This window comes from Zootermopsis nevadensis, unplaced genomic scaffold (genome assembly GCF_977971745.1).
Source record: "Zootermopsis nevadensis isolate Lab colony 2312 unplaced genomic scaffold, Znev_1.0 Znev_ptg000011l, whole genome shotgun sequence".
Lineage (NCBI taxonomy): Eukaryota > Metazoa > Arthropoda > Insecta > Blattodea > Termopsidae > Zootermopsis > Zootermopsis nevadensis.
In genome coordinates this window covers 15,019,008-15,046,025 of record NW_028259143.1, presented here as the reverse complement: position 1 = coordinate 15,046,025, position 27,018 = coordinate 15,019,008, and the positions used below count along the sequence as shown (strand labels likewise).

At 37.8% G+C, this 27,018-nt stretch overlaps 1 protein-coding gene across 2 annotated transcripts; it reads left to right on the top strand.

Moving 5' to 3' along the window:
• Nucleotides 1-13: 13 nt before the first annotated feature.
• Nucleotides 14-26,963, top strand: DNAlig1 (DNA ligase 1). 2 transcript variants are annotated; one of them, XM_022062165.2, is made up of 18 exons: nt 15-109; nt 295-366; nt 624-749; nt 4,652-4,758; nt 6,057-6,208; nt 8,515-8,731; nt 10,035-10,236; nt 11,640-11,812; nt 12,726-12,949; nt 15,613-15,741; nt 16,062-16,201; nt 17,835-18,036; nt 19,041-19,247; nt 20,848-21,064; nt 22,813-23,048; nt 23,937-24,134; nt 24,609-24,701; nt 26,434-26,963. In XM_022062165.2, exons 1-18 carry the CDS (start codon nt 90-92, stop codon nt 26,512-26,514), a joined length of 2,796 nt encoding a protein of 931 aa, XP_021917857.1. In that variant the 5' UTR covers nt 15-89; the 3' UTR covers nt 26,515-26,963. The 2 variants fall into 2 exon arrangements, with proteins under 2 accessions (XP_021917859.1, XP_021917857.1); XM_022062167.2 differs by lacking the exons at nt 6,057-6,208; nt 8,515-8,731 and having other exon boundaries at nt 14-109.
• Nucleotides 26,964-27,018: the final 55 nt, after the last annotated feature.

Genomic DNA, 27,018 nt, shown 5'->3' with positions numbered 1-27,018 from the left:
AAGTTAGTGTCTCTATACTCTTTCCTCAGTGATGGTAATATTTTCTTTTCATCTGTGCTTGTGGACAAATGATTGAAAAGGGCGGGTAAATGTATCAGAGACAAATTACGTAAGTAAATAAATTTGGCATTTATTAATGTACATGTTTATTAGTTTGCAAGATGATTATTGGATTTTCTGTGTTATGACAACTTTTCTATTTTAAAGTTATTCAGTTTATTAACTTTGGGTGCTGTAGGTTAAGTCTTTGTTTTGAGGTTATGTATAAACCTTTTTGTTTGATGTCACGCACAGGTCATTTTTCTCGAGTGCTCCTGAGAAGTCAGAGGTGCCTAGTAACAATGATTCGTCTAGTAACGATGATTGGTATGTTCTATAATAAAATATGCTGTCAGTAGCGTCTCTCCCTGCAGTGAATTTAACATTGAAGTAATGGCTAAATCATTGTGTAATGCAAGGAAGTTTTGGTATTTCTTTAGACCTCTGAACAGTTGCACGCTCCAGTATTGCGTACCTTTAAATCGGCACGAGGGCGTGATTCTGAAACATTTGTTTAAGTCAGATATTTGCTTGTGGCAACATTTAAGAATGGTGACAACAATTTTATCACTCTGCCCACCTAGCAAAGAAGATGGATCAGAGGCAGACAGAAATGTATCATCATTTAAAGTAACTTCCTCATTCAAGAAGAAGAAGAAGAGGCGCAGAATTCTGAGTGATAGTGAAGAAGAATTAGATGCTTCATCCAGGTTTGTGTACTATTTGAAGTTATACATAATGAGTAAGTGTAAAGATGGAGATTATGCCATTGGTCTGTCAAAGCTAAAGTATCTTAATTTTACCAGTTTAATTCATTTTAATTGTACAGAGTTTCACATGTTAATGTTATAACCATCATATGCAACTTGGTTAACATTTTATTACCATTAATATGTAGTTTATGTAATATGCCACCTGTTATGTTTTGATACTAGCCATGCCATCATAAGGGGAACATCTTTTATTAAATCTGTTAAAGGTTTACAGAGTTCTTTTTCTGTTTCCTATGATTGTAGATGTATTTCTGACTAAATGTATTAAATCCTAAGTATCACCACTGCACTTCTTCATATTTGGGAGGCCCTGGTTTCAAATTTTGGTATGGTGACCAACTTTGTTGACATAGCTTTCATGGTTGTCATCAGTTTCCCCAAGTAAATTCAGGGTTAGTACCTAAAATTAGGCCAAATTGCTTCCTTTTGTATTCTTTCCAGTAATTCAGTAATCATCATACCATTCGGTGCTATGTAGTCTGACCTGCTGATGTCATTTTTAAATGAACAAAATTATCCTGAATTAAAATTAAAATTCTGAATTCTGATTGTCTAATCTTATATTTCTACTTATAGCTAGTGGGAGAGGGAGAGAAAGTAGAGAGAGAAAGGTTGGTCCATCCAACCAAACTCAACCTTTCTCTCTCTACTTTCTCTCCCTCTCCCACTCTCGCCCACGTGCTACCATTGGTCCTCTCCCATGCCTGCTCCCATTGGCTTGGGGCAGGCTACACCTTTGACTTTCCGGCCTATAAACCTAGCACCTCACACCCTATTGGCATATTCATCGCCCTGATGACAGAGGCAGTATGACCTCTGAAACATTGGTTAACATCGACCAGACTACACAGCGCAACAACCCAGAAGATGGAAATCTTCAAAATGTAACTTAATAATAAGTAGACTACAGTTGTTTGAAATAGTACATCTCTACTAATGAGAAGAATGGAATTGCTTGTTATGAGATAACATTTCACCAAACTGAGGTTTAAATTCAGTACTCCCTATCATCAAAATTAATTGTAAATTTTCATCTGTTAATGCTGACCTGTATTGAGATTTTACATATTTCATCTTTGAAAATGTCTTTTCACACAGGTAGATATGCAGTAATCTATACATGTTACCAAGGACTCTAAAAGTTTCAGTATGAAGTTTATAATGATTTAATATCAAACTTTAATATACTGTGAGTAACTGAATGTTATCACCCTTAATATAGCATAATCATACAAATACTTTAGGATGGAAATTATATTCAACATAAAAGTAAAACATTAATTAGCACAAAATAAATACAGATCATATCATGTACTGTCATCCTTGGTGGACTAGTGGTTAGTGTGCTTGCCACTGGACCCAAGGTTTGCGTGTTCAAACAGAGCTGAGGTTGATGGATTTTTAAGGGTGATGAAAATCTGTAGCACAACTTCCTTCGGAGGGGTAGTAAAGCCGGCGGTCCCATGTCGTAGATTTATGGCAAATTAAAGAACCTTACGAGCATGAATGAGATGTTTTGTAAACAAAATTCAGCGACCATTTCTTACTCAAGTCTTTCCTGATTCACTACTCGATGGCTCTAGCAGACAAATCAGGGTTGAGTAGAAATTGTGCAGAGGCAGTGGGCTTGTCACTCACTACTCATAAATGCACACTTCAAGGAAGACAAAGAAACCTCCCACATGGGAGGACGCCAAGGCTTGGCTTCGGGCTGTTGCACCATAGAGTCAGTCATGTCATGTACTATAGTACAGCTGAAGAAATAGATGACCATATCAATGTATGAAGAAGCAGATCATTAATAAGCTACCGGAAAGAATTTCACTTTATAAGTGCCAAGCCACTACGTGAAACTATCCCTTAAGATTGTAAGAAAAAATAAAATTAATAACATTTGTTATTTTGAAGCTAGTGACTTAGAAAAGTCTTTCATGATTTAAGGATATCACTTTTAATATAATTGTCATAAGAACTGACTACTGTGGATGCTGGCCACCCTTCCATCACTTTTCAGCACCTCGTGTAGCCACTTGTGGCAATGTCATCACTGAATGGTTAACATACACCTTCTAGTAACCCCAGTAGGAGGGCGCGGCGGTGTGCGTGGAAGGGTCAGGGCGCGTGCCCGCCTGGAGCCGCCGCCGGTGCAGATCTTGGTGGTAGTAGCAAATCCTGGTTCCAGGCATTCTACAGCTAACAAGTTCCTTCTTGAAGAATGTAATATGTCCTTTGTTTTTATATGAACACAGACTCCTGTAACAAGTGGCAGTATTGAAGTGGCGATATGATAATGGAGTGAGAAGTCAGTGGTGAACAGTGTTGACTCTGAGTGAGCAGTGTGTGCAGAGCACTTCACAGTTCATAACTAGGCTTCTGCTTGATAATCAACTTATGACTGAACTTAAGTCCCAGCAACCCAGTTTTCTTGTACTTGCAAGTTTTCCAGAGGCTAGCAGATGTCTGCAGTCCTTTCCACAAGTCTGTAGAATGTTTGTGTTCAGAACTCTGGCCAAAGTACTTGAAAATGGTATGATCTGGTTGCTCCATGTGTGCTGTAGGCCATTCATCACATCTCATGATGGAGGGGCTTGTATTTACAGTGCATGACAATGCTCCCTCATCTGGTTATCACTGTCTGTGGGCCAACTCTGAATGGCTGGAGCTTATATGACTTTCTTCTTATCTGGAGTGGATGGCACAGCCAGACTTTGTCCCCTTCTGGAACCTTGCAGATTTGGCCAGGTGATCATAGTGGGTCTTCATCCTGTCACTTGACACTTCTAGATGCTTGTCTCATTGTCAGCCTATCTGGTGTTCTGGCTGCTGCCTCTGGCTTTAGGGCCTGGATGAGGGCCTCATTAAGTGACCTGTCTCTGCCCATGTGGAATAGCTACATCACTTGTCAGTCTCACACTCCATTGATGAATGCTTGGGCAGCCTCCTTCGGAAAACACAGGTTGTCTGACAAGGGCCCGGTGCACCAACTAATCGACAGCTGCTGCAACTCCTGTCATGACTCGTCAGTCATCTCAATCTTGGCTTTGAGTTGCACCCTGTAGATCACTGCCATATGATGGTTTCTATGATAGCCTTTCAGAGCCCTAATGATGTCCTTATGTGTTGCTTCGATGAGACACTAAAAATTTGGCAGAGTGTCCCTGCAAGTCAGAGAGCAGATGCTTGGCCTTCTTGCAGTACATTTACTTGTAATTGGTTGCAGCCTTGAACTGGTGGTGGATTAATGCCCAGGATGTGGATCCATTGAACTTTGGTGTTTTCGCCCAGTTTGTGCTGGTCCCTGTAATCATACCACCTTCACGTTTCATTTGGTCCTCCACTGTCACCAGGTGGGACTCATGCCATGTGACTTCTGTGTTGTGTCAGGTTGTTTATTTAAACTCTAAAATTATACTGTTAAAAAGAAATGCTTGTTAATGCCTAATATAATGTTTATAAAATGCCAAGTGTCCCCTGTGTTTTACTGTCATTTTGATTCATAATGTTGTCATTACAGTACTGTAGAATTTTATGTTATATTGTTTTCATTAACCCTTTAAAAAGCCACCACCTATTTTAATAGCTAACAGGTCAGCATTTTGGCTTCTGGGTTGTAGCACAGTGTAGTCTGGTAGAAGTTTACCAGTGTTTCAGAAGTTGCTGCTGCCTCCATCATCAGGGTGATGACAACAAGCTAGTTCGACAAAGTGCCAACACCCAAAAGTAGGATTCACATCAGTACTTAATCATCATGAAAGCCTGAAATTGATGAACATCACAAGTAGTTTTCAGGTTCATATTTGTTACATATTGTATACTGGCATTTTTGCCATCTTTGACAGTTCATCGCTGCCAGAGAAGAAAAAGACGTCTTCCTCTCCTGTTCCTGAGAGGAATAGTATTAGAACCCATGGTGATGCTTCAGAAGGAATTCCATCCAGAAAAACTGGTGAGTCAGGTTGAAGATTTATAGTTACCGTTATGTTAGTCTTCTGCCAGAAGAATTTGATATAGCTTGGTAATGATTCTCTAAATGTTTATAACTTTGGTTGGTTCATTATAAGGATAATGTGTTGGACATTATCCTACATAGAATTCCTGCAAGCCAAATGAGTGCTTGAGAATGCTTTGTATGCAGAAATTTATTAATGGTTTTGTATATGCTGTGTAATATGGAAACACCATCTGTATAGTGTCTGTAAAACTAAAAAGACCCTCTGATTTCATAAATATAATTTAAAAAAATCTTTGTTCACAGAAGTGTCTACTCACAAATATTATTATACTTAAGTGCATCTCATAATAGATTAATCACATGAACAATTTGTAATTGTTTGGACACTATTTGTTTTATTCTTAATGAAGAACTATTGACCATTTTAGATGTTATAATATATGTGTAAATTTGCTCTGAAAGATGATTTCAGGTCAGCCCCACAAGCATGGCATGATTCCTATGTGACAGACATTAACCAACAAAAGTCCCAATGTCAGCACATGGGTCCTGACATTGGGACATATGTTACATGAGATTTTCATAAGAAATTCGTTACTTTTGTTGGTTTATTTGCTGACACTATCTCAGCTTTATAAATAATGTAGCTTCAAATGAGAGATTATTGTAAAAGATGAATCTGGAGGGTGTGAAAGGATGTGGTTGTGGCCTCTAGTAAGATGATTCCCCTGGCATTTGTCTAAAAGTACCATGGAAAACCATAGGAAACTTTAGTCAGGATAACAGTCTACCACACTGGGAATTGGACCTCTCCCAAGTATGATGCAGTAGTGGTAGTTTGTAGTACAGCTTTCAGAATGCTGATTTATGTTGTTTATCTGTGCAGAAATTCTTTCACAAGTATGTGTGTGATGGAGGAAGTATGACCTCTGAAACGTTGGTTAACATCTACCAGACTACACAGCGCAACAACCCAGAAGACAGAAATCTGTAGTTTTGATGTTTGAGAGGTTCATTATTTTATTTATGTATAGTTTATTTAACAACACTTTCAGTATTTCAGACTATATAGTGTAAAATGAGAATCTGATAGTGAATAATGAATTGGAAAGGATATGGAAGGAAGCAGTCACGACCTAATTTAAGGTTGTAATATGCTGTATTACACTGATAGATGTACAGATAATGATTGTCATCTGATTTCAGAATTTGTATTATTCTTTCAGCCAAACTGAAAGAAGAGATTAAAATTAATATTATAATACTGTAGCATAAACATGCTATTGTTACAGCTTCTGCACCATTTAGAGGAGTGAAACAGCTGTTGCCAGGCATTACAAGGGAAGTTGAGGCAGCTAAAAGATCGAAAACTAAAAAAACCAAAACAACCATAAATGGCAATAAAGAAACAGAATATGGAGCTGTTAAAGAAGAAGAGAAACAGGTATACATCTGAATGTGCTAGATATTTCAGTGCTGTTGTACTTCATAACATGTTTACAAAGAAACAATAGAACTTTATGGTGCCATAGAAATGCAGAGAGATGTTTTCATCTGTGATTACAACCAGGTACCTCCCAAATATAGGATGATTTGAAAGTTATGCAACCCATTCCTGACACATACGAGGTGCGATCGAAAGGTTTCCAGACTGCGCGTATAAAAACCCGTACACTTATCTCAGTTATTAAATTCATCCATCACCCTCGAAGTAGTTCCCCTGGGAGTGAACACAACGATCCCAGCGCCGCTGCCAAGCCTGGAAGCATCCCTGGAAATCTTTCTTTGTCAGCCTGTCAAGCACCATCTGCGATTCTGCCTGAATCTCTTCTATCGTCTCAAATCTCCTTCCCTTTAGCTGAATTTTCATCTTTGGGAAGAGGAAGAAGTCACACGGAGCTAAATCCGGCGAATAAGGAGGGTGCGGGATGACGGCCATGGTGTTTGAGGCCAAAAACTGCCGAACTGCTTCTGGTCCTCAGACAGGAGCCTTGGCACAAACTTGGCTGCGATGCGTCGCATGTGGAGTTCTTCCTTTAGAATCAGCTGACAGGTCCCATAGCCTATCCCAACAATGTCGCACAAGTCGTTGATGGTACGACGTCGATCTTTGTGAATGGCCTGCCGAATCTTCGTAACATTTTCGGGCGTTGTGCTCGAAGATGGTCGTCCAGAACGCTCGTCATCATCGACAGAGGTTTGGCCATTTTTAAAACGTGAATGCCACACAAAAGTTTGTGCACGACCCATTGCGGACTCCCCAAATGCTTGCTTTAGCATTTCATAGGTTTCCGTAGCCGTTTTGGCGAGTCTTTGGCAAAGTTTGATGCACACTCTTTGTTCATGAAAATCCGCCATTCCGAAATCGCAGGGGGGTCGATGTAATGCACTACCAAAACGCCTGTAACTAAGAAACAAATGCTAATTCGATGATGCCGGCTGGCACACTGATTCACTATGAATGTAGGCCGCACCCCCTAGCGGCAGAAGCTCGTACTACATCCGGTTCGCCCGCTATTGACGCAGTCTTGAAACTTTCCGATCGCACCTCGTATTCTGTTTGTCAAAATATAAACTACACTGAAATCAGAAAAAAACAATTTTTATGAACTTTGTTCAACAAAATTTGACAAATGTTGTCCAAACTGTTGTCACTCAACACTGTTGACTAGAACAGAGTCTGTTCTGCATGTTTCCTGTGTTACTGAGATGGTTCACTAGGTGACATACTGTTAGTTTTTTTGTTACAAGAGAATCGGGAAATGTCCCTAAACTCTTTCTGGTAAGTTAAGTAAGAAGGAAATGGCAGGTAGTGTTCGACAATTAATGCTCATTGCACTTATAAAAAAGACATCCCTGCATTTTGACTGTTTGAATACAGCCCAGCACAAATAAGTTACAACATGACATGACCTGTGTGGGCTCTTATATGGTCATAGCAAAACTTATTTTTGCCTATTATTTCGAAAGTGAAACATTTGTGACCCCATGTTCATAGGAACATTTTTTCTTATTTTTGATCCTGGAACACGCACACAAAGTTTGTGAACATACTTTTGACTCACCCTGTATATGATCTGAAGCTTTCATTGCCAGTATGTATAATGGATTCCTCTTGGGCTACCAGCCATGTAAGGTGGTTTAACAGAGAAAACAGCATCTCAGTTAGTCTGTTCTTGCTTACGTGGCGTCTCAGTTACTCTGAATGTAAAAAATAGTTTTGTAGATGAAGCTTTGCCCTTGATTCTGGTATGTGTGTACAAGCAATGTGTGTTTGCATTATTAGTATATAAGTAATGGTCATGAATAAAGAAAGTTTACTGGCTCATTCCCACTCTGAATCTGTTTATAAACTTTTCTTGGAGGCAACCATACAGCATTGTAGTGAAAACAAAGCACTTCCACTTGGTACATGGAGATCTGTCCTTGACTGTAAACTTAGATTTTGTGTTTGTAAAAGTGCTTCATATCACCACTCGAAGTAACAGCTTGTATGTCTTTTATGCATCAAAATGTTTTATGTTATCATCTCATGGCTTTCTGTAATATCTTGTGATTGGAGAGCCATCTTGTACTTTGAAATCTTCCATTCATTTGATTTTAAAACAGTTTAATTCAAGTACTGCATTTATAGAGCCTAAATATTTAAATCTCCACCCCCCCCCCCCCCCCCCAGGTGCACAGTAAGGTTCCTTTTAAATGCCATGTCATCAGAGGGTTAATTGTAGTTTTTTTTATTTGAATGTGAAGAGCCTGTGTGCAGATATTGAGGACAAAGAAATGGAAAACTGTGATGAAGTTGGATCAAAAGATAAAAAATCCATCATCAAGGAAGGGGCTGGTGGAGAGGAGAACCAAGACATGGAAGGAAGTAACGTAAAGAGGAAGAATAAGTTGAAAAATTCGTCTGTTGGAGGCAATAGCATACAGCAATCATCATCAAAGAAACCAATTCACAGTTTTTTTGGTAATGATATTAACTACCTTGATACCTATTCACACTCTTGTTTCTCTTCCTTATACCACGCTGCAGTGCTAGTGCTCTGAACCTGTATGCAAGACGTATTAAGTTTGAATACTGGCTGCATTGCTATTGTTAGTGAGGCACGAGAGTAGACGTGGCCTTGTCAGCCGTTGCTTGTGTGGCAGGGGGAAAATGGGTTCTGCGCATGCGCTGGTGATGTATTACTTACCTAAGAACATTGTGCTATAAGTCAGTCAGTACATTACCTCACGACGTACGGCCTGTATAAGCTGCGAGTGTTTTTCGGTCCGCTAGTAGCGCAGAATTCTACCCCACCTCCCTCAAAGATGTCAGGTCTACTCTCGTGGCTCGTGGACTATACCTGTCATCTCTGAGGTGTTAAATTCTTTCACCCAGCTTCTTCAGACAAATTCTATATAGCTACCTTAAAATAGATTGCAGCTGCCACCTTTAAAATCCTTATGTAATTACCAATCATGAACATTCTCCTGTGCCGTTCACTGTTATAAAAAGTTAGTGATTGAAAGAGCTTGGTTGCGTAGAATCAGACAGTTCCCCTCCCTCCTGTGACTTGTACACTCTATAATTATTTTGGTATGATAAATTCTCTCTTACTACAGAATCCAAAATTACTACATTCTATCCAAAGCTATTCTTCAAGTTTAGTTTACATCCGTGTTTTCTGTTCCCTGCTCCAGTTCAAGATATTGTGTGGAAGTAAGACTTTCTTTGTAACAAACATCTTTGCATATTGTAAGATTTGAGGTTTTCACAGCGGTGAGTATGAAGATTTCTGTCTTCTGGGTTGTTGCGCTGTGTAGTCTGGTCGATGTTAACCAACATTTCAGAGGTCATACTGCAGTATGACCTCTGAAATGTTGTTCTTGTGAACTGCTTAAGAGGTGAATGTGTCAAATCTGTCAAATACTATATTTATGGGAATGTGCATTGGAAGAAAGACAAAGAATACTTATGAGGTGCATGTTTTACCAGTAGGGCTTCTGTGTGCAAAATTATGTTTGTGCCTGAAATTTGTATGTAAGATGTTTTTGTGGACAAGTTATAGTGTTTCTCTGCTCTGAATGGGAGAACTGTCTTATTTTTCAGGTTGCCTTAGAGTTGGATTAATGTGATGGAAATTCTTATGTCCTTTTTATAAATTTTGATTCCAGACATTGATTTTAGTTTTTATCATGTCCTTGTACAAATATGTAATATAATTATTTCAAAGAAAGTTGAATGATATGACCATTAAAAACATGTATAATCTAACATTTTGTTTTAGCACCTCGCAAAAGCACAAACGCAGCAGCACAGCAAAGTAAGACATCACCATCATCTAAGAGAGAAGCCAGTCTGCCCAATAAATCAGCAGCGGGGAAGAAGATAACACTGAAGGACAGTTCTGAGGATGTTGGAACTAATTATGACCCCACAAAAGTCAAATATCATCCCATTGATGATGCTTTTTGGAACAGGGGAGATAAGTACGTCATAGAAATACATTCAGTATATATAAACGTGAAGCCAGTTGAATCTTTAGGACCATGAAAGGGAACATCTGGAAGACAAAATGAATGAGTTTGAAACAAAGAGTAAGAATAAAAATACTAGAGACATGTAAATTCAAGAAGTATTACCAACTTGGGACTAACTTGGTAAAAGATGAGTATTTTGAATAAATTGAAGAATTACTTCTTCCAGGTACTGAATATATGTAGGGTTAAAAGGGGGGTGTGATTGGTAGAGCATGTAATATGCTTGGGGGTCATGAAAAATGCATATAAAATGTTGGCTAAAAGCCCTGAAGGAAAGACCTTGATATAGGTAGGCAGGCACATATGAAGTCTAGGTGAGCCTCAACAAAGTTTAGCAGATTTAAGTGCATCTTCTAAAAATTAGGAGGTAATTACCAACAAATATTAGATATACACTGTTTTCAGTCATTTGCTATAAAATACACATTGTTTTCACAGAAATTTCACACTATGACAAATTGTTTTGAATATGTCTTTGCAAGACCCATAATATTTATTGGAGTGTGTTACATGATGATATTCAACAGGCTTTGACTTGTTTTGTGTGTAAAGAGCATCATTCAGCACATCCTAGGAACAAATTGTTTGCAATATACGTTTATACAAGGTCCTCTATAATGCAGATGCATATTGGCTATAATTTATTTAAATTCACTAGTTATGGCTATCATAATTTCCATACTTTTCTGCAGATTGATGAAGTAATTTGATTAGAATAACTTTTAGTATTTTACTATCAGCTGAATCTGTAATCTGCAGCTAAGTAATTTTAAAATGTTGCATGTGTGAACATAGTGAAACCGTTTTACAATACTCCAAATGCAGTACAGTGAAAATTTTATGGTGCCCAATGCTTGGGATTATTGTGTCCACTACAGACACATTTTATAATTTTGATCTTCCTTGAAACTTCAAAAAATTTATATATATTAATTGTACATAATAAAAATATCACACGCCGTAGCCGCGTGGTCTGAGGCATCATGCTTTGGACTGGTGATATGGAATGCGCGCTGGTTCGAGTCTCGGGGGGGGAAAGAAATTTCTCATGAGATTTTTGACTGGTGTATGGGACCAGTCCCAACCCAGCATAGTGAGGAAATTGGGGAGCTACAATGGGTAGCGTAATCCGGTCATGAAAACTAGCAATGGCTGGGGGTTCGTCATGCTGACCACATGTCACCCTATATCTGTTTGGATGATCGTTCACCTCTGCTTAGGCATGTGAACGTGAGGCCAGCAGCCAGCTAGTTGGCTTTGGCTCTCAGAGGGCTGTTACGCCACGGATTATTATTACATAATAATAATTATGTCCAGAATGGAAAATTAAAATCCTATTTGGTTTATTTCAGAGTCCCGTACCTTGCCTTGGCTAGGACCCTAGAGGAAATTGAGGGTGTCAGTGCTCGTCTCAAGATAATTGAAATTTTGGCAAACTATTTTCGCTCAGTGATAGTTCTCAGCCCGGAAGACTTGCTGCCCAGTGTATACCTCTGTCTCAACAAACTGGCTCCAGCCTATGAAGGTATCTTTTTTTTTCATTGTTTTTAGGGGGTCTCCATAATGTCCACTTTTGATATTTTATAATATTTGTCAGCTTACAGCATCTGCCTGACTTTAGTGCACACCTCACATTTTAAACATAAAATAAAATGTTTTTACTCATCAGTTTTACAAAGTTTATAGAATACCATAGTAGCTAAGTAGAAATACTGGTTCTGTATTAAACATTTTTTGAAGGACTTTATTGAAGCATTTTATGTACCACTTTTACAAAATATTAAAATATTTATACTATGTGGTAGTACACTAATCTGATTGTTTATCTTTACGCAAATCTTTGTCAATGCTAGAATATTCCTGTCAGTTGAGTGGTGACAATTTCTTGACAGTGGTTTGTATTCTTCACCTGTTATAATTAAAAGTGATTAAATCAAGAAGACTTAAGTGAGCTCTGCATATGGTATTCTTTGACGTGACATAAACATGAAATTTTGGTTGGGTATTCTATGTAATGAAGTTACTTGAAAGACTGAAAGGGAGAGTGATGTCATGTATAATGGATCTTAAGAAGATAAATGACGACCTTTTCACATGCAACTTCTAGTAAAGTTCCTAATAATTGAACTTGCACGAATAAACATAATAATAGTTATTTTGAGAGGTATTTCAATAAAAACAGTACACAAAAAATTTAGGCAAATGCATTAAGTAAATGGTAAGGCAGATTATTGCTTAAATATCATACGAAATGTTTCTTATCTGTCATCATTTTCAAAGCTTCTAACATGGATTTCTTCTGTTATCATATTGAACATATATTACTCTTATAAATTACTTTCAGCTATTTAAGTCACATTAATACAGTCAGTCTACACTCTCCACCTGCCAGCCCATATTAAACATTTTCACTTCAGCATCTTCTTTGTATTTGTAAGGTATTGAACTTGGTATAGCAGAGACAACACTGATGAAAGCTGTTGCACAGAGTACAGGAAGAACTGTTGCCCAAATCAAGTCTGATACTAATGCCACTGGAGATTTGGGTGTTGTGGCTGAACAGAGTCGCAGTAATCAGCGTATGATGTTCCAACCAGCAAAACTTACTGTTCATAGTGTTTTCAGCAAACTGAAGGATATTGCACAGATGTCAGGCCATGCTGTAAGTATACACAAGAAAGAATTAATTTTTTTCTCTTCTTGACCAGTGTTTGAATCTTGACTTAGAGACAGATTATTCTGAATGAGTTTTTGTTACTTTTACTTATGCAATGCGATTGAGGTCACCTGTATGGAGATCGGTCGTTCTGGCACACCACCACAGGAAACTGGTGGTTCCAGCAGACCTGTGGACGAAGGTGTTCTGCCGTATGTAGCTTTAGGTAGACAGTCATTTGGCACAAACTTAAGTTTTTGGAATGCCAGGAGTAAGTTTAAAGCCTGGGAGAACCAAGATAGTACCAGGGGCATATATAAACCAGGGTACATGGCATTACCCAGGGAGGCCCTGATCAGGATGCCTATAAAGGTACAATTTGGCTGCACGCGACAGAGACAAGCGACCGAGGCAGGCGACAGAGTTACGAGACCGAGACTGGTCCCTTCCTGTCTGCTCTCTGTACAATCGTATGAAGTACAATTACGAGCGCGAGACAAAGACAGAGACAGGCGACAGAGACAAAGCACAGGAGACCGCTCTCGGACCAGTAGTGTCTCGCGACGGGCTCAGGCAGCACGTGTGTTGTTGAGTAAAATAATGGCAGAAATTAAATTTACCAAGATGAGCAATTGGTAGAATTAGTAACAGAAAACCGACCACTGACCACCGACAGAAAGAACCTTCTTCACGTCTGGTTTTGAATATTGAACTCATAGGTTTTCTTTGTTTCTTTCGCAACAAATAATACAGCAACACATCATCTTCTTCTTCTTCTTCGAGTAACCTTTTTAGAAGCATTTTTGTACTCATTTTCCACAGAATATGTGCACGTATGTCTCAACAAAACAAAGAAAACAAACACTTTGCCGCATGTCTCAGTCGTCACCTCAAAAGTGTGTGGCGACAAGCTGCGATGTGTCCGTCTCCCGTCTCTGTCGCCTGCCTCGGTCGCTTGTCTCTGTCGCGTGCAGCCAAATTGTACCTTAAGGCCAAAACCTTAAAGAGATGAATCCTCTTGAGGACACAGGGACCTATAGGGAGGGCTTGATTATGGCCACCAACAAAAGAGCGCTCTAACACATAGCTTCTCACAATGTTGCAGGCAGGCGTTTTTTGAAACCAGGAAATTACTGTGGGATCTCCCAAAGTAGGATACTATGCTTTGCTATAGGTACAGGGCCAGTGACAGATTAGAATGGAGAAGCACAAAAGATCAGCTAATGGTTACATTTTCTGACATGACAATACATTAATAATGTTGGAATCAGTCACTTGTCTACCTGCACAAGTTGAAGTAGCAATTTACTGATACAGTTTTAGTAAAACACCTTCAGTCCAGGTCTCTGTGCAACAAAAAATAAAGGGATAAGAATTTTCTAAGTCTATTGTCATCACCCGATAGCAGATGTAGGACACACCACACATCACAAAATTGAAAATGAACATCTGACTATGAACATTACGAAGACTGAAAAATCTACAAATGAAAATCTACAAAACAAATCAATAAATCAATAAATGGTTGCATTGAAATATGTAATAGTTTTAAAGATAGAAATGACGATATAAACCTGAAGATGATGCAATAATAGCATCGAAACATGTCGTTAATAATAAGCGCCGAATAAATGTAACATCGTAATACGATGAAAAGCGCTATAATTTTAACAACATTTTTAAATTAAGTTTGTGTATAGACTGGAATAATAAATACATACTTAGTTCAACACAAACATGACACATCTAAGCTACATATTTTCTTTGTATTTGTCCATGTGTGGCTTTTCTTTACCCTCCATTAATTACAATTAGTTATGCCGAGCATCTATTACGCAAAGGCAGCAATATTTCTGCATAGTTTGCAGAAAAACATTTATTAATCTTAATGACTTTTCGAGACTTACTATATGAATAAGTTCTGTAACTAAACAGTGGTAAAGGCTACCTCACTTGAACATCCATATTTGCAGGTATCCAAATGGAAAGCCTAGAAGGCTAGTGTGGATCTGAAGGTTAGATTTTCAAACTGTGGTATCTGCAGAAGTTTTTTATGAATGCGTATATTGTATTTGCCCAAATACTCAATTGAACTGTGTATTTGTTTGTTTTTCAACTACATATTTCAAATTTTTTAAGTGGAACTTATACCAAGAGCAACTGGAAATGGATGCCAGAATATGTAGATTGAGATACACAAAAGAGAATGTGTAATTATTGTTTGTCTGTAAAGCATATACAGTCCAGTAACATTTGTTAATGAGCAGTTGTCGGTATTATTATACACAATACCACTGTATTATTTGTGAGGTTAGAAGCATGAAGGAAGCTGGTATTTGTTATATTTCTGTGATATGTTGTTTATTGGCATTGTAATTTAAAGGTGCCATGTTTTAATCTGATTGTAGACAAACATTATTTGGACAAAACACATGCTTCAGAAGTTATTATATTTCTTAAAATATAGCATGTACTTATAAAAAATATAAATTGGTATGTTGTCCCTTGAAAGGGAGAAGAATTAAGGTCATATCCTGGAATCAGGAGTACATTTCTAGGTGACATTTTTTTCCTGAGGAAATAACATCTTTGTTTACCAGTGTTACATTTTCATTTAGTTTACAGAATAAGAGATGCTTGTACATGGTTGTTTTATTTTGAAATTTCAGGCAATGAGCAAGAAAGTGGACAAGATTCAAGCAATGTTTGTAGCTTGTCGATATTCTGAGGCTCGTTTCCTCATCCGCTCCCTTGCTGGCAAATTGCGTATTGGTCTTGCTGAGCAGTCTGTTCTTCAGGTAAAAGTTACATTGTAAGACTTGAGGTTCTCACAGCGGTGAGTATGAAGATTTCTGTCTTCTGGGTTATTGTGCTGTGTAGTCTGGTCGATGTTAACCAACGTTTCAGAGGTCATACTGCCTCCGTCATCGCCCTGATGACGGAGGCAGTATGACCCAGAAGACAGAAATTTTCAAAAGTTACATTATTTAAGTTGTGTTACATCTGCTCTGTTCAACTGTTGTTTATGCTAGTTTTTGTTTGTTGTAATGTCTGTTATTACTCCATTATTCTACCAAACATAACGACTGATTCAAATATGTGCTGTTTTGGTTTCCAGGCTCTTGCACTTGCATGCGCTACAACACCTCCAGGGCAGCTTTACCCCCCTGAAGTTATCAGTGCAGCTAAAGGCATGTCACAAGATACATTTAAAGCTCACGTTGATGAAGAAGCTCTTATACTTAAGACAACTTACTGGTAAATATAGAAGTTCCAAGGCTTTCCAGATGTGATGTCTCAAATTTGAAATTTAAGAGATGATCAGATTTTGATGGAACATTATAACTGTAATGTCCTGAAATTCATACCCCAAAAAATTAATTACAGGTACCACTTTACATACAAAATAATTTAATTTCTACAAATACAGTGTAACTGCAACAATCCTGATTTAAATTAAAAATTAAATTAAATCCGTGGCGTAACAGCTCCAGAGTGCCAAAGCCGACTAGCTTGACTGCTGGCCTCAAGTTCACATGCCTAAGCAGAGGTGAACGATCATCCAACCAGATGTAGGGTGACGTGTGGACAGCACTACAAACCCCCAGCCATTGCTAGCTTTCCTGACCGGATTATGCTACTCATTGTAGCTCCCCAATTTCCTCACGATGCTGGGTTGGCACCGGTCCCATACACTGGTGGAAAGCTCATGAGAAAATTTCTTCTTCCCCGAGACTCGAACCAGTGCGCATTCCGTATCACCGGTCTGAAGCATGATGCCTCAGACCGCGCGGCTACGGCGTGTGACACAATCCTCATTTATTGTTAGTTATTTTCTGTAATAACCATTTCAAAAAAATAATAAATACCACCCTATCCACATTATTATTTCAAACTTAGTGCCATTTTGTCATATACATAATTAGTATGTAAGACTTGAGGTTCTCACATAATTAGTGGTTGTGAGACATGATTGGATGTTATGCATTTCAATAACATTCAGCACCTGTTAGAAGGAGCATCTTTCCTGATTTTATAAAATCTTGTTATATTGAGGTTACACTGTTGTCATTTAATATTCACTGGATTAAAAGTTATTGCAGACAACATTTTTAGAGCTTAGTGAAATAAATATTTTATTTTATATGTATTTTTTCCATATAAAGGATCTCTTCCATCAGTGCCTGACATAGAACTGTCATAAGGCAGTTTAGGGGAAATACACATTTTTTAAGAGTATTTTTAATTAAGAATATAGATGTTCTTCCACTTTTGATTTGCACAAGCAGTTGTTTTTTGGACAGATACCAAATGTTGAATTGTTAACATGTTTGTTCTGTATTCAGGATCTTTAGATCAATTTTCAATCTGAATGCTAGTTATCCTGACTGAAGATTTCATCATTAATTATCATCCTGCCATTTGACATGATATAACATATGCAGTTGAGAAAAAAGTAAAGCATCCCGCTACACGCCTATGTAGGCACTTGGGGGTAGCGGAGGTATAGCTCCTACTCTTTCTTGACCTCGGCACCAGATGGGGTGAGTGGTCAGCATCACACCCCGGCCGCGCTTTACCCCCGTGAAAGGACCCTGGTACCCATTGGATAGGAGACTGGGTGGGCCCCAGAGTCGGTCTGGACGCAGAGGCTAGAGGAAAAATCCTCTGCTCCGTCAGGGATCGAACCCCGGTCACCCAGCCCTTAGCTAGTCACTATACTGACTGAGCTATCCCGGATAAAGTTGAGAAAGCATGATTAAATACTCTTGGACCAATGTCATATAGCACGAGTATTCATGTCCTGTAGTTTGTCATGTTTCCTTTCATTCAGTCTTACTACTAAAATAAAGTTAAATAGACTAATTATCTTTTATTTAATTTCTTTCAGTGAATGTCCAAATTACAACATGATAATTCCAATACTCTTAGAGAAAGGAATCAGAGCCCTTCCTGATCACTGCCACCTCACTCCTGGAATTCCCCTGAAACCAATGTTAGCACATCCTACTAAAGGTGTGCAAGATGTGCTGCATCGATTTGAGAATCTCAAGTTTACCTGCGAATGGAAATATGATGGTGAACGTGCACAGGTATGTTTATTCACTAGGGCTGTCAGTTCAATAAAAATTGTTAACTGGTTAACCAGTTACAGTTAATTAATAAGCAGAGGAGCTATGTTTTTCTATAATGTGATTGCTTTTAGTTATTATTGAGTAGGTGACAGATTTTTATTATCTGGACATGTGCAATAACATAAACTTCATAAGATATTGTAAATGCGTCATATTGTGATTCATAATATTAAAAATACATTAAAAATTTACCGTCAATCACAATTATAATAATGTTAAAAGATTAAAACATCATTTAATGTTCCTCATCGTAGTATTCGATTACAGGAACCTACACGACTAGTTTCGGCTACAATTTAGCCATCAACAGGTGTTATGTAGTATAAACCTATCACTAATCCTGGGTCAAGAAAGACTTACTAGTTAGACTAGGCTGACTTGACAGTATGTACAGTTCACTGACAGGAGGTAATTTAGTGATGACAAAGCAGCACTCTGAAGCTAACCATTGTGGAAGACTACAGCAGATACATGGAGTATGTTGACCAGAGTAACTGGATTACAAACTGTTGTTTTATCAGTCACATCCCCTTTTTAAATTGGACAGTACTCTACAGATTGTTCGTACATCATGTGGTGCTGAATGTTTTTGCAGAGGTTGTGTATGTGGGATTGAGGTTTTCATGGCAGTGAGTCTGAAGATGGCTGTCTTCTGGGTTGTTGCACTGTGTAGTCTGGTAGAAGTTTACCGACGTTTCAGAGGTCCTTTCTGCCTCCATCACCAGGGCGGTCACGATAATTTTCAGTACCCAGTGTGCATAATGGTTCCACTACCACTCAAGCCAATCTAGAGAATAGACCCAATGATTTAGGCTGCCTTCTGTTTTATGATATTCATGTAAGGGACTGTCAAGTAACAAGGACCAAAATGTTTGGCATTCACTTTCACATTTTGTAAAAACATATTTATGGAAATGAAGAGTCAGAAATATTAATGTTACAAAAAAGTATATTTATTTCAGATACATCTTGCAGAAGGTGGAACCATCAGTATCTACAGTCGCAATCAAGAAGACAACACTAGCAAATATCCAGACATTATTGGACGACTTTGTAAGACATTGGGTGAAAATGTTACTTCATGCATCCTGGACTGTGAAGCTGTAGCGTGGGACAAGGAGAAGCAACAGATCTTACCATTCCAAGTTCTTAGCACACGTAAAAGGAAGGTGATTATTGTTTTTTTCATATTAATGCACAGCTTAGTTGCTCAGAAAAACAAAGCATTGGAAAGTATACTTGGAGAACTCATTTTCCTAATGAGTTCTTTTTGATTTTATATACCTCATTGCCACTGATGATTTCTACTATTCCAGATACAAATCTGTTTGAAAGCTGTTAATGCTACATAAAGTTAGAAATCCCCCCCCCCCCCCCCTCTTCTTCTCCCTCTTTTCTTTTCCGTTTATTATATGGCGATAGGGAATTTAAAGCTTCATACTATAGGACATCCCAAGACAAATAGTATCAACTTGAATTCTTTAGTTGATATTCAAATAGTCAGTGGGAAAATAAAGTCGTACTTATCCTCCTGACTTGCGTATAAGGTAACTTGTCAGGATGGAATAGTACTGAAACAATAGCCGCCACGGTGGTCCAGCGGTCAGAACACTAGCCTTGTAATCCTGGGGACCTGGGTTCAATTCCCGGTGGTGCTCAGATTTATAACTTGTGTTGGGCAAGGCTGTGGTGTAGGCATCACGGAGTTTTCCTCTGGGGGCTTTCCCGGTTTCTTCGTGGCATCCCAACAATTACTCCACTCACTCACACAGAAGAAGGCAATGGCAAACCACTTCTGATCATCTGCCAAGAATGTATATATGTATGAGCAGGGCCCTGACAACCTGAAGAGGATGGAAGGATCCTGTTCATAATATATGGACTTGTCGTCAGACAGAACACTAATAATAAAATAATAAAACTATAGGACTGTGCCAGCTGCACTTCACCTCTGAGGTTAACAGTTTAGCAATATGCTACTGTGGCACATAACCTGCAATACATGGAATACATTTTTTTTATAAATTTTATAAAATTTGGTAAGAGCTTCATTTAAAATAGATTTAGTATTATATTGATAGGAATTAACATGTAATAATTGTGACAGCTTTCAGTGTAGACCTGAAATATAAATTTTTGTCAAATTTGATTTATTCAATTTGAAGATGAAATATGCAGACATATCCAGCTCCCTATTATGTGCTAATTTTATTCATTTTGTGCAAGTAACATAAAAATCAATAAGCATGAAAGTAGGTTAGGTAAGATAAAGATAAAGTTTCACAAGCTGTGAAGATGAGTAGGGAGTAAAGTGGTAAATCTCTGTTTTGTCCATTCAGAGCATTGTGCTGATGAGAAAAGTTTAGTCTGTAGTGAGTCATAAATGTACGAGTAATTGTGGCTGAGCTGATTGAGATAGTGGTATAATTCTACGCTTGTATCTGGGAGATATGCGGATAAAATCTGCCTGTGTAAGAAGCTATATTGAGACTTTCTGTGGTTTTCCTGAGTCTCTGTAGGTGAATAGTACCTTCATATTCATCATACTTGTCTATTTCCAGTTTCTAATCTATTTACCATCACATATATAATCTCTGCTATTGACACAGTATTAAAGAAACTAAAGTCAGTGTAGGAAATGGAGTGCATTTGTTAAATTTCTGTATTATTTGTGTAAAGAGAATGTATTATGCATGCTTTTCATTGTCACAGTATAAAAATTCACTTACTATTATTCCATCTTAATATACTTTCTCATATAATCTACAGGATGCAAGTGAGGCAGAGATAAAAGTACAAGTTTGTATCTTCATGTTTGACCTACTATATTTAAATGGGAAAGCTCTTGTGCGGGAACCTCTGACCAAAAGACGTGGCCTGCTTCATGAAAATTTCAACGAAGTGGAAGAGGAATTTATGTTTGCCAAGAGTATTGATATCTCAGCCATGGAGGAAGTCCAGGACTTCCTAGAAGGATCTGTTAAAGGTAATTTTTACACACATGCAACTCTGCTATTAAAAACATAAAACTTAAAGTGATGTGTTATATGGGAAATATGCAGCAATGAGGCCATAAATTAAGGAATGAGGTGTTCTGTATATTCATTCATTTATTTGTCCAGTATGTCAACATATATTGATATTGGATATGTCATGTATGCATCAAAGCACATAAAATAAGGATTATAAAGACTGAATCCTGAATACGTGAATTTGAAATGAAAAATACACTGTAACTAAGAATTGGTTACAGGTATACAGTTTATGTGAGATAAATGTGACAGTAAAGTGAAAAATAAAATACCAATTAGTTGTCATTATAATTATATAGCACAATAGTGGAATAAGTCCAACATCAAACAGAAAACAAAATGGCAGAAAACAGACATGCATACCTGTAGGGATGCAACTGGGCTGGTAAGGAAGCCAGTTTGGGTGAATGTGCGAGATGAGTAGCCATATTTAATTAGGAAGACTCAAGTGCAGGTATGAGTGAAGTCATCATTTATGTATTCCTCAGTTAAGTAATGGCAACCTTTTAGGAAGATGTTTCTTGGTGATGTTCATATCCAGATTATTTTCACATATTGGAGCGAATGTATTGTTTTGAAGTGAAATGCTTTTGATGTTCTACATCGGCCAAAGATGAGAGTGTAGACACGTTGATTGAACCATGCCTGTTCGGATACGCTAGTATTTCTAGACACCTCCAGACACATCAACGTGTCTACACTCTCATCTTTGGCCGATGTAGAACATCAAAAGCATTTCACTTCAAAACAATACATTCGCTCCAATATGTGAAAATAATCTGGATATGAACATCACCAAAATGCTACACAACAGAAATTGTAAATGAGTTTTAAGTTTGTTGATATAATTTTACACCTGAAGATGGTTCGATGAAACCGAAACATGTTGTAAAAATGTTCCAAATGTAAATCGATTATTCGATGTGGAACATAAAATGATATTTTAATTATCTTATTTGTAAATTTTAAATATAATTGTGATTAGACGGACAAAACCGAATAATTAATTTAATATTTGATTCACAATATGATGCAATTATACTATCTTTTAGGAAGAGTTCTTTCAGCCTCATTTTGAATAGCCTGTCATTTCTTACCTGTTTTATGTGAGCAGGAAGTTTATTGTATAATTTGCAACCTCCAGTGACTGGCTTACTGCTATAGATGTCAAGGTTATAAGACAACTGGTGATAGTCTAATCTCTTTTTTGTTAAGTTGTTATGAACCTATTTATTTGTAATGGGTGCAGCCTTGTTTGTTGCAAATATAATTACTTCCAATACATATATATTGGAAGTAATTTTATATATCAAGTACATGGTTAGGAAACGTAGACAAAATGAATAAGTGATGGTATTCAGCATTAGCAGACACATTCACTGATAGAAGTTGATTGCTGAGATTCCGAATTTTGACTCTGTGTTGCATGGTGGAAAGCAGTATTAATTTTCTGCATGCATTAATGCGAAAATTTGTTAACTGTGAATGCCTAAATTCATGAGTTTGGTACTGTATATTGTACTATATAACACATAGACTGGAGGGCAGGATCAGAAAAATAGAAATGCATCAGTGTAATGGTAAAATCTTCCATTAGTACCATTTGAATTGTTTAAGCCTTTGTTGTAGATAGGTTCTTAGAATAAAAGTGTTTGATGTCTTTCCAATCTTTCAAATTTTGGGTTGCTTAAATGTGTTGTAGGGAACTGTGAGGGGCTGATGGTGAAGACATTGGAAGAAGATGCAACGTATGAAATTGCCAAGAGGTCACGAAACTGGCTGAAGCTAAAGAAGGATTACCTTGAAGGCATTGGAGATACACTAGATGTGGTGGTACTGGGTGGCTACTTGGGTCGTGGAAAACGGGCAGGAACATATGGAGGTTTTCTGTTGGCTTGTTATGATCGAGATAATGAGGAGTACCAAAGTTTGTGCAGGGTGAGTGGGGAAGTAGTTGATAATGGAGTAGCCATCAAGTTTTTGAAAGTAAAAATTGTCATATAGTTTTATTTCATTATAGCAAGAGAAATCATTGGCACTTATTAGTTCCTTAATGTTACATGTGTGGAAAATGTTCTGTAAAATGAGAGAATTTTTTCTGCACTTTTGCCATAACTTTTGCACTACCTGTACTTTTAGTTTTTCTTACAGATCTAGTTATATCTGGCAGTTCATAACATACGGTGATCCCATCCTCTGCACTTATATATAAGAATCAGAATTACCCCTCCAAATTTTAGCCAATGAGAAATGCCCAGTATATGATGTTCTCTGAAATGATGCAGAAATCAGTGCATGTCACCTGCCCAGCTATGCTGTTTCCCTCAGATGATTCTCAGTTTGCCAATTGGTGATACCACTTATGACATGAAGCATATAACTTTATGTACAAACAGTGTAACAAGCAATATATCTGTCTTCTGCTGCATGGCAGCCTGACAGCTGCAAACTGTGACTGTGGGTAGTTACAGATTATGTCAGTCATCCTGGTCCATTTCAAGCTCTAATAATTCTTTAAACCAGTAAAGGCAAAGTTTGGCCTGTGTCTAAGCACAATGTCATGATGATGTATAAGGGACACAGAAGTGACAGTTTGTTTTAAGCTGCATGATCCAGCCACTTGCCCCTAGGAAAGACCTTTGTGGTACCCATTGTATAGGAGATTGAATGGGCAGAGACAGTCTGGAAGTGGGAGTGATGAGAAAAGACTGTCCCTGCTGCTGGAAATTGAATCCTGATTGTTTACCTGGCAGCCAATCACTTTACTGACTGAGCATTCCTGGCTCACTAGTAGCTTTAATATTTTGTTGTATATGTTCTCTTCAGATTGGCACAGGATTCAGTGATGAGGATCTACAGAAACATACAGAATTCTTCAAGGAGCATTTGATTACACAACCACGGCCGTACTATCGTTACGACAGCCAGCATGAACCAGATCATTGGTTTGATGCTGTCCAGGTTTGGGAAATAAAATGTGCTGACTTATCACTTTCACCTGTCCATCGTGCTGCTATAGGAATTGTAAGCATGAATATACAATATCTGTAATACATTTAGACAACTATATAAGTATTGACATCCATCACTGTGAGATTGACACAGTTCATAAGACTTTTTCATTTTTTGCTTTCATGTCATTCAAATAGAGTAATGTCTTATGAATAACATTTAGAAAAAATTGTTTTCATGCTATATGGGGAAAAAAGACTAATGAAATTGTTGAGATTTCTAAGATTTGTTACCACCATATTTAAACTCAGTTGATCCATTTTTATTTTTGGAGCTATAACGTTATATAGCCCATGGCACTCCTTTTTAGGAAGATTTTGTAATGATGCAACATCTATCATATTTGTAATTATCTTGTTCATGCTCTGCACATTGCCTTCATTGTCAATATTTCTCTGATTCTTTTGATTAAGCTCTTCGGTCAGTGTCATATTGTAACTACAAGGACAAATACTAAACTATGTGACCGACTAATATATATTTTAGGTGGATCCAGTGAAAGGAATCTCATTACGATTTCCCCGGTTTCTCAGAATTCGGGATGATAAAACTGTTGAAGATGCTACCACAGCATCACAGGTCAGTATGTTTTATATTTTGGTCTGTAACAAAGATTGCCTTCTGATGTGTGCAACATCCACATTCTCTTGTAGTCACTGCTGCCATATTTATGAGAAGTGTATTTTCCTTCCTATTCAAGGTTCAGGATCTAATTGCCCATTCCAAAATTCAGAACTAATCATGCCATCGGCTTCTTGGTCATCCTAAATACCTTAGGACAATGGGTTTATAATTCAATATAATTCAGAGTACTCTGTTGCTGTCCATCCTCTCCAGATGTTGCAACCACTTAATTTGATATTCTCTAATTTCTTCATCTGTCCTCATTTTCAGGCGATATCTTATGTTATCATCCTGCATTCTATCTCTCGAGGTTACTCCTACAAGATGTCGAGCATATCTCGTCTGTGATGTTTCCAATCTTCTCCTGTCCTTGTTCCTTAAAACCAATGTTTCACTGCAGTACCTCAGAGCTTGTTTGGCTATAACATTATGCAATCTTTGTTTTACCTGTTTAGTTATTTTCTTGAACTGTTTTTGAATTATTCCATTACTTCTGTTATATTTCAGAATATTTGATTCCATGTCTTCATTCAGCTTATCTGAAATTTTACATCCTAGATAGTGAAAGCTTGATACCTGTTCAGTAATGGTGTCATTATTCACAATCTTTACCCTTCTTTGCCATTTGCCTTTTATATCCATGGATTTTGTTTGTCCTACTGAAATCTTCCTGTTATACAGCTTTAATATTCTATTCGAATTAGTTACAGTTCTTTGCATATCATCTTCTGATGATGTTGTTAGTAAAAATCATCTGCGTAGGCTATATATCTTGACTCCTTTTCCTTTTTAATTTTCTTCCCTTTATGAGCAATATTTATCTTCTTTTAACTATCATGGATTAGGTCATCTGTCCTGTTCTGATCAGAATTACTTCTGAAACAATCTAAACCTTTTATACGAGGCGCGTCCACAAAGTAAGTTTCCCACTCGTCCCACAGCTAGCAAACCTTATATTGCGCGAAGCGACTGTGCGTATGTGATAGAGCAATGACGTAGCATGGCGCATGCACTAACGGCACTTCCCGCGTTCTCACAGTAGCATCGTTGCAGCTGTTGAAGATGGAGGTTCTTATTCCAGCTCCCGCTGACTGAAGTGCAGTCAGTGATAACGCTAGGCCGCACACGGCTCGACGGACAGCAAGTCTCCTGCAGGAGTTCAGCTGGGAGGTGTTTAATCATTTACCCTACAGCCCGGACCTCGCTCCCAGTGATTTCCATCTTTTCCTACACCTCAAGAAATTCCTGTCCGGTCAGCGTCAGCGTTTTGAGAATGACAGAGAGGCGGAGATGGTTGTCACGCAGTGGTTCCAATCCCAGGCGGCAGACTTCTACGACATAGGTATTCAAAAGTTGGTCCCACGGTATGACAAATGTCTCAATTCCGGTGGCGAATATGTTGAAAAATAGCTGGACACTTGCTGTATCTGTTGCAATAAATATTTCCATGAAATTGTGTTTTGTTTCTGTAAACGGCCCCAGGGAAACTTACTTTGTGGACGAGCCTCGTAGTAGCCTCTGGACAGGATATTGGGCCATTGTAAGCCTACCTACCATCACAGTGCAGAATAGGTGCACATACATCCAAGATTCAAACCCATGATTATAATCAGGTGTCTCAAAAGGGTACATGCCATTTTCATGAGCAACATACTCGTTTGAAGTTTTAATTATGTTGTGTTTTCAGGTAGCTGAATTATATGGAAGCCAGGAGCAGATCAAGAACCAACAGGGCACTGGTAAGGTTACTGAAGAGGACTTCTATTAGGTGAAATGTTTCTTTTGAGTATATTGTTCAGCTTGTACAAGTATCTGTAATTATATTACCATTTATTACAACAGTTGTTTTAAGAAATGAGAGAGATTTTTTGTGAGGTTATTCTATTGTGATAATGGCTGAACAATACACAGGCCTTGTGTAATGTAAGTTTAGTCAACAGGCAATTTCCGTGCATTTCTCAGTACCTTCATATCTCTCCGAATGTTAACTTTGCCTCCAGTTCCTTGTTATGTATGTTCTTTACTCAAAGGGACCATGTTTCACACATGTACAAAACACTGAATAGAAGTTTGTTTTGTATGTCTTAACTTTAGGATTTGGAAATTGGATGGAGACAGTAAGTTTTATCTAGAATTTGTTCTTTCTCAATTTTGATGTATTTATAGTTAATGTATTATCTTTATGTTGTAACATTACAATTTTGTTGTGATGCACAATGGTTTGTTTTAATTTGTATAGAAAAAGCGATGAAAAGTTAACAAAGATACGTTT

Coding starts and splice junctions, on each gene's coding strand:
- DNAlig1 (XM_022062165.2), top strand. CDS start 90: ATGTATCAGAGACAAATTAC. Junction 6,209..8,514: donor TTAAAGAAGAAGAGAAACAG/GTATACATCTGA, acceptor TTGAATGTGAAG/AGCCTGTGTGCAGATATTGA. Junction 8,732..10,034: donor ACCAATTCACAGTTTTTTTG/GTAATGATATTA, acceptor ATTTTGTTTTAG/CACCTCGCAAAAGCACAAAC.